Raw genomic sequence first — 14,556 nt, 5'->3', positions numbered from 1 at the left:
ATTCAGTCTTGCTTTTGTGAACAGCCTTCGGTAGTTTGGCACTGTCAAGTTTTGAATATAGGCTGCTGGCTTAAAGACATGCCCATATTGTACTCCTACTGCCAATGGACTGCAGATCGCAAGTGATTGATGTCGTAGATCACTGTGTGAATTATCCCAAAGTCTTTGCTTTAAGGTCTTTAGGGCACCTTCATATCCCAGGCAATGGAGTTGGGTGGGTGACAGACCTAAAGCAGTGGCTTTTCTCGCCATGGTTTTCTGCCATTGGCTGATGTATTCCTCATTGTTCAGGTATTTATACAGTCCCTCCCCAAGTTCAAATACTACAATCTTGAGCCAATGTTTTAGTGCAGCCCACCATGCCTTTGTTGAAATTGGGCATTCACCCGTTTCTAGCAGGAGTATGGAATTTCGCACACAATTGGGCACCTGAAGCAAGGATCGAATAAATTGTGCTTGGAAGCCATCTAGCTTAGGCAGGTCCCCATTCTGCCAGACATTTGCTGCATACAGGATTTGGGGGACAGTTTTTGCATTGAATACTTTTAGAGCTGCCGGTACATACTTGCCGCCCTTTGTATGGAAGAATCGGAGTATGGCTAGTTTTGTAATCTCCGCCTTTTGAAGGGAGGTTTTCCAGTGGTACTTCCATGATCTTGTATGGTGGAATGTTAGTCCTAAATAGCTGAAATGTTTAATCTGTTCAAGTTCATGGCCATCCAGCGACCAGTTTAACCGGGAAAAGCTTCTTTCAAATACTAAGATTTTTGATTTTTCATAATTTATTGTTAAGCCATTTCCAAGACAATATTCAGAAAATTTCATCAACAGGTGTTTCAAACCCGGTCTGGTGCGTGAAATTATGGCCACGTCATCAGCATAAAGCAGCAAGGGGGTCCTTCTTATACCTATTTTTGGAAGGTGACCATCTGCGTCCATTAGGCACTCTTCTAGATCATTTAGGAATAAGCAAAACAATGTTGGGGCCAGGACACAACCCTGTCGAACCCCCCTACTCATTTCGATATTATTTGATAGCTGTCCCTGCTGACCGCATCGGACCTGCAGTTTGGTTCCGTTATATAGGGCTTTTATAAGAAAGAGGAGACGCTTGTCCTGTATTATCTGATCTAGCTTGGTCCACAAATGGGATCTGGGGACAGAATCGAATGCTGACTTCAGATCCATAAATGCCACAAAGAGCTTGCCCTGAAGCGGCCTGGTATATTTTTCGGCTAGGAAAGACAGCATTAGGCAGTGGTCTGTGGTTGAGTGATTCTCTCGATAGGCTGCCTGGGCTTCAGATAGGATGTTATATTCATTAAGAAAAGTTGTCAGTTTATTACTTAGGAAGCAGGCATACAACTTCCCAATTACTGATAGCAGGCTAATTGGCCTGTAATTTGAGGGTTCTTTAGGGTCACCTTTCTTGAATATTGGGACGACTATAGCATGCTTCCAGCTTTGTGGTACTTTGCCTGAGCTGTTTACCACTGTGAAAAGGGCCGCCAAAAGCGGAGCCCACCAGAGCTGGTTGGATGTTATAAGTTCCGCTGGTATAAAGTCTTTTCCCGGGGCCTTGCCATTCTTCAGTTTCTCCATTAATGTATAAATTTCCTCCACTGTAACTGGTCTCCAAAGAGGTAACAGTGCCAGTTCTGCACTGTCAGCTTCCTGAGAACCGATGGTAAGGTTTGAATTTTCCATAAATATATTTCTGAAGTGATTCTCCCAGACCTGGGCTGGAATGGCGCAGCTGGGAGTTGAAAGGCTAGTTTTCATTGAGTCAGAGACCAGTTGCCAAAAAATTTTAGTTTCATTATTTAGTGAAGCGTTCAATAACAAGGACCAGGAGTTTCGCTCAGCTTGCCTTTTCTTTGAGACCAAGAGGGCTTTATACTCTTTTTTCAATTTAAAGTAGTGTCACAGTGGCCGGAGTGGACTACTTCAGAGTAACGACGCTACGCAGCTCTGCATTTTATTCTTTTATTGGTGCTGCGTATTTACAGTGCTCAAGTCATTGCTATTTACACGGAGCGATGTTGTCAGTCGGTTTCAGAACCTCCTAATGGCTTTTGGCGCGTCTTTCTCCAACACAAAAGCTTTGGCAGACCCATCCTCTTGCCCCTCCTCTTCCTGCGTAATTCTGGAGTTGGGGGGATGGGTCTTCCCCCCTTACTTGCCCCTTCCTGTCCCACCTGGGACCCTGGCTCCTCTACCTTGCCTGAGCCTCGGACACGACTTCCTGCTTCCCCACTGGAATCGGAACTCTCCCTGCTTTCCCCTTTGCTCGGGGACGGGCTTGAACTCAGGAGGGGAGGGACTTCGCGATATCCCCTGTCCCTCACATCCACCCCCCTCCCAAGCTCTCCTTCACCCCTCCCCAGGCCCCCCCCATGTGTCGGTGACGACTGGAAGCCTAAAAACTCGGTGCTCTCCGATCCCGTTGGTGTGAACACCTCCCCCCAGTCCTGCGAGCCCCCCCCTTCCGCCTGGGAGGACGGGAATCCCAAAAAGTCCGTGGCGTCTGAGCTGGTGGGGGTAAAAATGTTTTGCCAATCTGCTCCTTCCTCTGACTGGGTGGATCTTGGCGACACCCATACCTCATCCTCTGGTTCCTCAAACTCCGCTTCCCAGCGCCATGGTGAGCTGTTCTCCCGTGCCTCCTCCTCCTCCCCCTCCCTTTCCATGTGCCAGGGCTTGGGTCTGTGGGGAAAGAGGGCGTGAAATTCTTCCACCAAGAATTCCTCCTGTATCTGAGTGGCGGGAACCCATTCATTCTGGGACGGTGGAGCATCCTCCCATGCCATGAGGTACTCCAGGCCCCCCACCCCCCACCTTGAATCCAGGATGGCCGTGGCCTCATTGAGTTGCTCCCTGCTTTCCCTCTCCCCCCCTCCCTCGGGGGTTTGTTCGCTGTCCCTGAGCCTGCTGCTTTCCCTGTACGGCGACAGCAGCGATCTATGAAACACTGGATGCACCCTCATGTCCTCTGGCAGTGCCAGCCTGTATGCCACCGGGTTGACCTGTTGCGTGACCGTGAAGGGGCCCAGCCATTTGGGTGCCAGCTTCTTGCACCTCCCTCTGGTGGGAAGGCCCTCCGAGGACAACCACACCTTGTCCCCCACCCTGATGACCTCCCCTTGTCGCCTGTGGCGATCTGCCCCCTTTTTGTACGCTTCCTTGGCCCTCTCCAAGTGTTCTCTGAGCTGCTGGTGCACCGTCTCCAGTTCCTCTGCCCAATCCTCAGCCTGTGGGCCCTCCTCCTCCTCCTCCTCCCTCTCCCTCTCTGGGAAAGATCTGAGGTCGCGCCCGTAATTGGCCTTAAAGGGCGACACCCCTGTGGAGACGTGCACTGCATTGTTGTAGGCAAATTCTGCTAGTGGCAAGCGATCCACCCAGTCCGTTTGCCGCTGGCTGACGTAGCATCTCAGGTACTGCTGCAGAATGGCGTTGACCCTCTCCGCTTGTCCGTTGGTCTGCGGGTGTCTAGCCGTCGACAAGCTGACCTCCACCTGCAGGAGGTTCATGAGCCGCCGCCAGAACCTGGAAACAAATTGGCGGCCACGATCCGAAATAACCCTTAAAGGTAATCCATGCAGTCTGAAAATGTGATCAACAAACAGTTTGGCTGTCTCTTCTGCCGAGACTGCCCTGGCACACGGTATAAAGTGACACATTTTAGACATGAGGTCCACCACCACCAACACTGCAGTCTTACCCCTGGACGAAGGCAGATCTGTGATGAAGTCCATGGACACCACTTCCCACGGCCTGTGTGGTGTGGCTAAGGGCTCCAGCAACCCTGGTGGCGCTGCTCTGACCACCTTCGCCCGCTGGCAGGTGATACAGCCCCTTACATAGTCTCGAACATCTTCCCGCACCCCTGGCCACCAGAAGTGTCTCATGACTAGGTGAGCGGTTTTGTCCCTTCCAAAATGCCCCGCTGTAGGGTTGTCGTGCATTTGCTTGAGGACCGTACGTCGAAGCTGGGTGGTGGGTAGGTACAGCGCACCCTTGTAGAAAAGCAGCCCTCTGCGTTCTGCAAAGTCTTTTGCCTGCTCCCTCCCCCCTCTCAGTTCTCTGAAGATGCGGTTGGCAAATTCATCCGCTGCCGTCAGTGCTGTGAGTTCTGCCTCGCTCACCACAGCTGCTCCGCAGGACCATGCCGACGGGGGGAAAATGTGCCTTGGGGCTGGTGGCGCCTCCTCCTCCATGTACTCTGGCTTGCGGGAGAGGGCATCCGCCCTGACATTCTGCTCCCCCGGGATGTAGTGGATGGAGAAGTTGAAGTTCGAGAAGAACTCTGCCCACCGTATTTGCCGCTGGTTGAGCACCCTGGCAGTTCTCCAGAACTCCAGGTTCTTGTGGTCTGTGCACACCTGGATGGGGTGCTTTGCGCCCACCAGGAAGTGTCGCCAGTGCTGGAACGCAGCGTAGATCGCAAGAAGTTCCCTATCAAACACTGTGTAGTTGCGTTCAGGCTGTGTCAGCTTCCTGGAGAAGAAGGCACAGGGTCTCCACTCCCTGTTGGCGTCCAGTTGCAACAAAATTGCGCCCACAGCTTTTTCAGAAGCATCTGTCTCAATGCGTAGGGGCGCGTCCTGCACCACATGGAACAGGTTTTGGTCTGAGGCGAACACTCTCTTGAGGCTTTCGAACGCTGCTTGCGCCTCTGGTGTCCACTTGAACTTCTGCTTGCCTCTCAGGCAGTCCGTGATGGGAGCCGTAACGCGAGAGAAGTTCTTGATGAACTTCCTGTAGAAGTTAGCGAAGCCTAGTAGGCGTTGGGCATCTTTGCGCGTCCTGGGGCTGTGCCAGTCCAGGATGGCCTGCACCTTGTCTTTGTCCATCGCCAGCCCCTTGTCTGACAGCTTGTAGCCCAGGAAGTCCACCTCTTTGGTGTGAAACTTGCACTTCTCCAGCTTCACATACAGGTGGTTCTCCTTCAGGCGTTGCAACACCTCTCTGACATCTTTCACATGCTGCACTGGGTCATTCGAGTAGATAAGGATGTCATCTAGGAAGACCAAGCATTTCCTGAAGAGGAGGGACCCCAGGACGTGGTGCATGAAGGCCTGGAAGCATGCTGAGCCCCCTTGCAAACCGAAGGGCATCACCAGATATTCAAAAGAGCCCAGAGGCGTGAACATCGTGGTTTTCCATTCATCTCCTTCCCGGATCCTGATCAAGTTGTACGCCCCCCTTAGGTCCAGCTTGGTGAAAATCTTGCCCCTGCGTGCCGCTGTCAGGAGATCATCCACTCTGGGCATGGGGAAAGCCACTGGCTCTGTCACCGAATTCAGCCGTCTAAAGTCCACCACAAGACGGCGCTGTTGCGTGTCTTTCTTGTCCACCCAGAAGACCGGGCTGCCCCCTGCTGCCTTGCTTTCCCTTATGAACCCCCGCTTGAGGTTCTTGTCGATGAAAGCGCGCAGATCCTCCAGCTCCTGGTCTGACATGGCGTACAGCTTGGCTGGGGGTATCGTCGCCCCTGGCACCAGGTTGATCTGGCAGTCAAAAGGCCTGTGCGGGGGTAGGTGGTCGGACTCCGCTTCGCTGAAGACCTCCTGCAGGTCCCAGTACTGCTTGGGTATTGCCTCACCCCCTTTGATATGCATGGTGGCCACCGTGGCTATCGGAGGGCCCTCCCCTGGTTGGTGCTGCATGCAATGTTCCAGACAAAAGTCCGACCCAAACGTGATGCACCTCTGGTGCCAACTGATGGAGGGGTCGTGGCGCGCCAGCCAGCTCATGCCCAAGACGATGGGGGGGTCTGAGATGGTGGTGACGTTGAACGCCAGTGTCTCTGAGTGCCTTCCCACCGTCATTCTCATGGGGGGGGTTTGATGTGTGATGGCCCCTCCCAGCAGCTCCCTGCCGTCAATGGTTGCCACGTGCAGAGGAAAATCCAACTGCAAAAGCTGGATTTGGTGCTCTTCTGCAAAGGTTCTCGAGAAGAAGTTGGCGGACGCCCCACTGTCAATTAAGGCGAGGACCGTCAGGGGATAGCCATTTGGGAGCGTTAGCGTCACTTCTAGAACCACTCCTGCTCTGGGAGGGGTGGGCTGGCTCTGCACCTCTCTGTGCGGGTGGGCGGGCTGGGGCTGTTGTCTGCTGACTGTGCCTGGCTGCTGCCCCTTGTCTCCTGCAGCCAGGCTTTCCCGTTTCCCTGCTGTGGTGCTGCGTCAGTGGGGGAGGGCACCACCGTTCCCGCCTTTCCTTGCCACTCCCTGCGATGTGGGCAGTCTCTGACGAGATGCTGGGGTGAGTTGCAGAGAAAGCAATTCCCGCCCCTTCCCTCCTTGCGTCTTGGCGCCGCTGGGGTTTGAAAAGCCCGCGCGCGCGCGCTATCAATCTGCATGGGCTCCTGGTCCTGGCTGGCTCCAGGCGTGGCTTGAAAGGGTTGTTGAGGGAGTGGCTTCTCCTGCGACCGTGGGAACCAAGCCCGCTTTGCGCGCGTCGCTTGCTTGTCGTTCCACCGGGATTCCTGCCTCACCCCCACCGCCAGAGCTGCTTTGCTCAGCTGATCCATAGTACTGGGCTTTGGACCTCTCGAGAGTTCATCCTTCACCTCCTCGCTCAAACCCAAGTAAAACGCAGCTTGCATGGGAGGCGAATCCAAAACCCACCCCAGTCTGTGCACCAGCATGGTGAATTTCGCCCAATATGCGCGAACTGTCATATTTCCTTGGCGTAAATTATGCAGTTCCTCCTTAGTCTGGTCCAAATGACTATCGGACGAATACATCGTCCTCAAACCTTCTAGAAATTGTTGGACATTTTTCATGCAAGGATTCTTGGTTGCGATTAATGGTCTTAGCCACTCCCTGGCTGCTCCGGTGAGATGTTCCACAATAAACGCTACTCTGTGCTCATCATCGGGGAACTCATTCTGGTGCAGCTCAAGAGCATACACGATCTCAGTCTCAAAGCCCTGAAACTCCTTCGGGTCTCCATTGAACTTGCTTACAAGGGTCCCTGCTCTCCTTCCTGGCAGCACTTGGACTTGGGGAGCCCCTCCCGCCTTGTTTTTCTCTGCATCCAGCTTGTTTTGGAGGTCTACCGCCACCGCCCTTAAATGCTGCTCTTTTTCCTGGAGCTCTCTCACCTGTTCCGCAAGTTGTAACCGGTCGTCCTGGACCTTCTTAGTCTCCTCTTTAGCTGCCTTCAATTCTCCCTGCGCCTGCAGCGACAGCTGTTGCAGTTCTAGCTGGGCTTGCTCAGCGATCTGCCGCCACTTCTCCGCCTCGGACACGCTCATCCCGGCAACTCCGAAGTAGCCCAAAAATGATTAGGAGGTTGCTGTCACAGTGGCCGGAGTGGACTACTTCAGAGTAACGACGCTACGCAGCTCTGCATTTTATTCTTTTATTGGTGCTGCGTATTTACAGTGCTCAAGTCATTGCTATTTACACGGAGCGATGTTGTCAGTCGGTTTCAGAACCTCCTAATGGCTTTTGGCGCGTCTTTCTCCAACACAAAAGCTTTGGCAGACCCATCCTCTTGCCCCTCCTCTTCCTGCGTAATTCTGGAGTTGGGGGGATGGGTCTTCCCCCCTTACTTGCCCCTTCCTGTCCCACCTGGGACCCTGGCTCCTCTACCTTGCCTGAGCCTCGGACACGACTTCCTGCTTCCCCACTGGAATCGGAACTCTCCCTGCTTTCCCCTTTGCTCGGGGACGGGCTTGAACTCAGGAGGGGAGGGACTTCGCGATATCCCCTGTCCCTCACAAGTAGGATGGAGGTAAGAGATTTTGTCCAGCATTTCTATAGTCCATGTACGCATTCCTTAAAGCTTCCTTCTTCATACGGCACTCTTTGTCAAACCAATGGCACCCTTCGTTAGTGTGGGACTTGCGGTCTGAGTTTGTATTTACAGTGACCACATCCTGCAATGACTCAATGAGATTTTCATAGGCAGTCAGGGAGGAATCTATGGAAGAGTTGTTTAATATAGTTGTTCTTAATCTAATTGCAGTTTGTGAGTTCAGTCTATTCTCAGCTGCAGTTGCTGTCTCTGGTGTCCATTTTTTCCTGCGCAATTCAGATTCATTTGCTTTATCTGATTCTATGTATTCTGTGCCAGAACGTGGGTTTGAGTTTTTACCAATTATGGACATGATTAGAGGTAGGTGATCGCTTTCAGTCCTATTATCTATATAGAATTCTGTAATTAATTCAAAAGCCTCCCTCGTTGTGAGACAGTAATCAACTGTGCTGGCTCCATTTGAATTTAAAAATGTGTACTCTCCTTCTCTATCCCCGGAATGTGTTCCGTTTACAATGATAAAATCTAGACTGATGAGTAGCAGAGCCATACAGAAGCCTGCAAAATTGATTTGACAGTCTTTCGACAATCTTTCCGGGGGAGGGTTTAATGAAAAGGCGCTATTTTCCCTTAGGTCTTCTAGTATTGGGAATTTTCTTCCCAGTCCGTCCTCGTTTGAGCCTATTCTGGCGTTCATATCTCCCATTGTGTAGAATAGTGCACCGGGATACTTAGTTTGGCAGGAATGCAGGAAACTGTGTAATTTACGCCATGTGCTCTCAATCTGTGTTTGCACTGTATGCGGTGGCATATAGACTGAGACAAAAATGATGCTCTTGGGTTTTAGCTTCAATATAATTCCCAGCGCCAGTTGCTCGTAGACCAAAAATTCAGACACCTGTGGAACCAAATGGGTAGCCACCAGAATTACTAAGCCCCCGCTTGGTCGTCCCCTTCCAAGCGGTTTGGATGCCTTGATTTCGTATGCCTGATAACCATCCAAAAATATGTTGGCAGTTACCCAGGTTTCCTGAAGCATAATTATATCGTATCGCATTATATATTCACGAAATGCCTCATCCCCTAATTTATTGGTCCAGCCCGCGATGTTCCATGAAATAATTTTAAGGCTGTTCGTTTCATAAATGGCTTGGCTTCATTGTGGTGGAGAAATTGTTATCAGATCTTCCACTGATTCGGTAATAACACAGCCATTCTTGGGGTATATTGAGTGTTGATTTCCTTGGGGCGGAATTTCGGTGATTTCTGGATTTACCATCAACAGTGATTTTAGCTGGGTTGCTGCGGTCATCGGAGGGGCTTTGTCTTTTCCTTCATCGAAGACAATTAGGTCTAACTCAGGTTTTTTAGGTGTCCCGTTTCCCTTGTGAGGAGCATCACTTAGCGTTGCCTGGGCGGATTTTATCCGAGATGGAGATGAGGTGTTGCTGCGGGGGTTACTGCATGTATCCATCTTTGGTAACCTTTCCGAGTGACCCTCTGCGCTGTATTGGGTACATACCCCGCCCATCTGGCTGTATTCATACCCCGCCCATCTGGCTGTATTCTTCTTATCCTAATACACATATAATTGTCAATAACCTAATATATTATCGAAACAAAAAATAAAAAATAAAATTAAAAATAAAATTTTAAAAATCCTTTGAGTAGCACCTTATAAACCAACTAAGTTTGTCATTGGTATGAGCTTTCGTGTGCATGCACACTTCTTCAGATACACTGAAACAGAAGTCACCAGACCCTTAAATATAGTCAGAGGGTGGGGAGGGGTTTTGCTCAGAAGGGTGGTGGGAATGGGTGATTGACTCAATGGGTATGGTAAACCTTTTGACGACTGTTAACAACTGTAATTGGTCTTACAGGAAAAAGCAAGGGGGTGAAATGGCTAAAGATAGCTTTATCATGTATAATGAGATAAGAATCCAATGTCTTTATTCAGACCAGGTCTCTCCATTGTTTTAAGCTTGGTAATGAGTTGCAATTCAGCAACTTCTCTTTCCAGTCTGTTTCTGAAATTCTTTTGTAATAAGACAGCTACTTTGAGATCTTGTATAGAATGTCCTGGGAGACTGAAGTGTTCTCCTACTGGTTTCTCTGTCTTGTGATTCCTGATGTCAGATTTATGTCCATTTATCCTTTGGCATAGGGTTTGACCTGTTTGTCCAATATAGAGAGCTGAAGGGCACTGTTGGCATTTGATGGCATACACAATGTTAGAGGATGAGCAATTAAATAGTCCTGAGATGGTATGTTGGATGTTGTTGGGGCCAGTGATTGTGTTGTCCGGGTGTATGTGGCAGCAAAGTTGGCATCTGGGTTTATTGCAGGCTCTGGTACCAGGGTCCATGTTAAGTCTGGTGGTTGTATTATTGTGGGTGAGGAGTTGTTTAAGATTGGGTGGCTGTTTGTAGGCAAGGTCTTCCTCCCAGACCTTGAGAAAGAGAGCTGTCATTGTCCAGGAGAGGTTGTAGATCTCTGATGATGCATTGTACTGTTTTAACTTGGGAGCTCTATGTGTTCTGTTATTTTCTTTTTTGGGTCTGTCTTAACTTCATTGGGTGGATATTTTAGTTCTAAAAAGGTTTGCTGTCGTTCTCTTAGGTGATAGTCTCTGTCTGTGGAGTTGGAACAGATGCGGCTGTAACGTAGGGCCTGGCTGTATACAATGGATTGTTTGGTATGTTTGGGATGGTAGCTAGAAGCATGTAGATATGTTTGTCGGTCAGTTTGTTTTCGGTATAAGGTGGTGTCTATACGTCCATCCTGTATTTTTATACTAGTGTCCAAAAAATGTATTTCTTGCATAGATTGGTTCATTGTTAGGTTGATAGTGGGGTGAAATTCACCTACCTGTGACTAATATATTATGTGTAAACTCATTCCAAATATCATTATATTTATTCAAAGAAAGTGTGTGTCTGTTCATATGTTGCCAATGCAGAGAGGGCTGGAACAGATATTATCCCTAGAGTTCCAGTAAATCTCCACTCATACAGACATCCAATGAGCTTGCAAGCTTGGGTCTCTTTTGCTTAGGCAGCAGCCAGCATTTGGCTTTGTCACTGGTTTCCAAAATTGCTTTTTATTTTATACCTTGCAGGCTCTCTGTCTTCCTGGCTGTGACAAGGCCCTCCCCACCCCTGAGCTTCAGTCTCATTCTGCTGGGAATGATACCAGCAGTCAGCCTCTGCTCCTCTCTTTGTCTATGGTGCTTAGGATCGTTTAGTCATGGGACCTGCAGCAGGATTACCACCAAAGCACCCTCTCACAGTTTTTTTTAAATGTTAGCTATCTAGTATTTAGTTAGTTCATTTTATATTTATGTACTGTAAACTCATATAAAAATATATCTATGTTGTGTACAAAATCTCAAAACCAAAACAACAAAAAATAAAACCAGGAGGGAGGTTGGTTGGGGCCCTTGTCTTCTTTCCCTGTGTTTTATTTGCTTTGCATGTGGGTATCAATGTGAAATGTGTATTTTTTGGATCCTGCAACAGTTCCTTACATTCTAAAAGTGCCCCCGGGCCCCAAAAGACTGGAGGCTACTGTCCATTTGTTGTTGAAAGATGAGCAGAGACAAAAAAAAACAAGAAAAAAGAGAAAGATAGACCAGCCTGTCATTGAATGCTACAGTGGTGCTAAGTTGTGCTAAAACCATGCATAGGACCCCCACCCCGATTATTGGCATATGGATGTGCTGCTATGGAAGGACATATGAGGTATTCACCACAGCAGAATATCAGTGACCATTTTAGGATTCCAAAATTATAGCCCAACTAGTGTATTTCAGCCCGTTCAATAACGGGCGCTAGAACATCCTGGGGTTCGGAGAAGCGCTTGCGCAGCGCTTCTCTGAACCCTGGGACCTGTCCTTGCTGTCGGTGGCAGGGGGACAGGAATAGAGGAGGAGAAAGCGCTGCTTTCTCCTCCTCTGTTCCTCTCCCCCAGCCGCCAACAGGAAGGAGACATCCTGGGGTTCGGAGAAGTGCTTGCGCAGCGCTTCTCCGAACCCTGGGACCTGTCCTTGCTGTCGGCGGCAGGGGGACAGGAACGGAGGAGGAGAAAGCAGCTTCCTTCCTCTCCTCCAGCCGCCGACAGGAAGGACGTGGGACACAAACGCCTATCTCGCCGCCACTGCTTCGCGGGGGGGGGGGGGGAGAGTGCGCGCGTGCAGTCTCTCCGTCCAATCCCTGTGTCCCTGGGGCACATGCGCAGTAACCCAGGGACACATGGGAAAACTGGACGCAGAGACACAGGGACTTTATTATATAGGATTGGTGCACACACACAGTGCACTTTGGGGGTAAGTTCCATGTATATACCTTTTTCTTTAGCTGTATCCTTTGCTTACGTGTAGGGTCCAAGGCATCTGATACCCACTTGATGCTGAAGTAGGTGGCAGTCCCAAAGACAGTCAGGCGAAGGAGGACAGCAAACACTTCATTCCGGGTCAGTGGCCGAGTCAGAAGGTCTTTGGAGACTTCCCCTAGCAACATCACTTCTGTGTTTCAGGCAGCCAGACTACAAGCTGAACTACATTAAAAAAATAAAAAGGGGGAAGGCAACAAGGGGTATAAATGAATTAGAAAGGAAAAACTTGCAGCCATTGTATCAGCATTTTGGATTGTCACAAGATCACAAAGCCAAGTTATGAAGTCACATTTCAGCCAAGGAGAGAAAAAGCTGGTGCTGTGTAGTGAGTAAGGAGCTATGAATCAGGAAGTCCTCCTGTAGCCTTCTTAGCTGATAAGGGTCCTTAAGTTGCGCCCAGGCAGGGACAGAGACAGTCAATAACGACTCCGGGGGTTGAATCCAGAGACAGAGAAAGAATTTAATTTCTTAAATTTAAGAGACTCTTGGTGATCAGCTTCATGACAAGAGTAAAGAAAGACAAATTTGAAAACATTCTTATACACTCCTTGGGCTCCTTCCCCCCCTCCTCAGGCATCCACTCTGTAAGTGTGCGCACGCAAGAGGGTCATAGGTTACAAGTACATATATGGATCTTCCTGTGTCCGGTTCTTCTTGTAAACACATGCTGACTCAACAAAGCCTTCAATAAGACTAGTTTATGCATCAAGCTAGCAACTTCCAGCGTCAAGCTCATCCGCTGATAAGGCTTTCTCTGTGTTCCAGACAAGGCCAGCTTATTCGGCCTTGATAGCTAGTAGGGCATCCTGTCTTGCTGTCAAATGTTTTCATTACACTTTGGCCCACTTTGGTACAGAGATGCAGAGGCAAAGAGGAAAGCATTTTAAGCAAGACATCCCAGGGATATTGGGGGGGGGGCTAAGCCATACAATCAGAATTACACAATGCAACTATATGATCAGATTTAGCTCAATAATACAATTGGCAAATCTCTCCCTTCACTCCCATTACAATCCCACCTCTGCTATGAACTTTCTGATCTCTGTTGTTGTTGTTTAGTCATTTGCCGCGCAGAAGCCATGCTACACCCTGAGAGGGCGGGGGCGCCGAAGTGATCTCCGCCCCTCAGCGCCAGGGCGCGCGACCTGCTCGAGACTGGCCTGGATACTAACAAGCTGGAACATGTCCAGAGGAGGGCAACCAAAATGGTCAAAGGCCTGGAAATGATGCCTTATGAGGAACGGCTTAGGGAGCTGGGCATGTTTGGCCTGGAGAAGAGAAGGTTAATGGGTGATATGATAACCATGTTCAAATGTATTAAAGCAGTGGTCCTCAACCTTGGGCCTCCAGATGTTTTTGGCCTACAACTCCCATGATCCCTAGCTAGCAGGACCAGTGGTCAGGGATGATGGGAATTGTAGTCTCAAAACATCTGGAGGCCCAAGGTTGAGGACCACTGTATTAAAGGATGCCACATAGAGGAGGGAGAAAGGTTGTTTTCTGCTGTTCCAGAGAAACGGACACGGAGCAATGGATCCAAACTACTGTACAAGAAAGATGATTCCACCTAAACATTAGGAAGAACTTCCTGACAGTAAGAGCTATTCGGCAGTGGAATTTGCTGCCAATGAGTGTGGTGGAGTCACCTTCTTTGGAGGTCTTTAAGCGGATGCTTGACAGCCATCTGTCAGGAATGCTTTGATGGTGTTTCCTGCTTGGCAGGGGGTTGGACTGGATGGCCCTTGTGGTCTTTTCCAACTATGATTCTATAATTTAATTCTATGATTCTATGATTCTAATGCTATAATATTTACAACTAGCTCAAACAACTGGAAGAGTAAGAGGACAAACAAAACAATCAACACAAAAGGAGTGGAGGATGTTTAAAGAATATTTGATGAATAATTGTATAAACGAAATCCTAATGGCAGAAAGAAGCTGACCCGGCTGAAATGTAATTATGATTAAGAGAATAAAGAGTATATGAAACCAAGGGATAAATAGAAATTCATAACTGTGCGATAAAGAGATAGTAAAATATAAATTACAGTGAGAATAATTGGAAGTTTATTGTTTATAAAAGGGAAATGGCTGTATCAGATATGGAGAGTATGTTTAAAGTTGTCTATTTGTGTAATGTATGTATGTTTGTGTAAGGTTTGTTGTAAATATGTGTGGAGAATTATACACTTTTTGATTCTATTTAATGTGTGAATGTAAAATTAAATTGTAAAACCAATAAAAATTATTTTTTAAAAAAGAGACCTGCGGGCATAGGACAGTATATAAATTTAATAAATAAATAAATAAATAAATAATTTTTGCTTGTTTTACTTATTTTTTCACATTTTTAGATCCCTAGCAATGGTGATTGGTAATTAATAAACATTT

General features: G+C 48.6%; 1 protein-coding gene across 1 annotated transcript in view; it reads right to left on the bottom strand.

Annotated features, from left to right (window-relative positions):
• The window catches only part of LOC118096968 (outer mitochondrial transmembrane helix translocase-like), a 33,806-nt gene that overhangs the window by 16,778 nt on the left and 2,472 nt on the right, over positions 1-14,556 (bottom strand). The window contains exon 2 of the mRNA XM_035139448.2: positions 12,117-12,327. Coding sequence (XP_034995339.1) covers positions 12,117-12,290 — 174 coding nt within the window. The 5' untranslated portion in view covers positions 12,291-12,327. The remainder of the gene's footprint in view (positions 1-12,116; positions 12,328-14,556) is intronic.

Source organism: Zootoca vivipara, chromosome 15 (assembly GCF_963506605.1).
Source record: "Zootoca vivipara chromosome 15, rZooViv1.1, whole genome shotgun sequence".
In the NCBI taxonomy this organism is placed as follows: domain Eukaryota; kingdom Metazoa; phylum Chordata; class Lepidosauria; order Squamata; family Lacertidae; genus Zootoca; species Zootoca vivipara.
The sequence above is the reverse complement of the archived record's forward strand: the minus strand, read 5'-3'. Positions and strand labels throughout refer to the sequence as shown.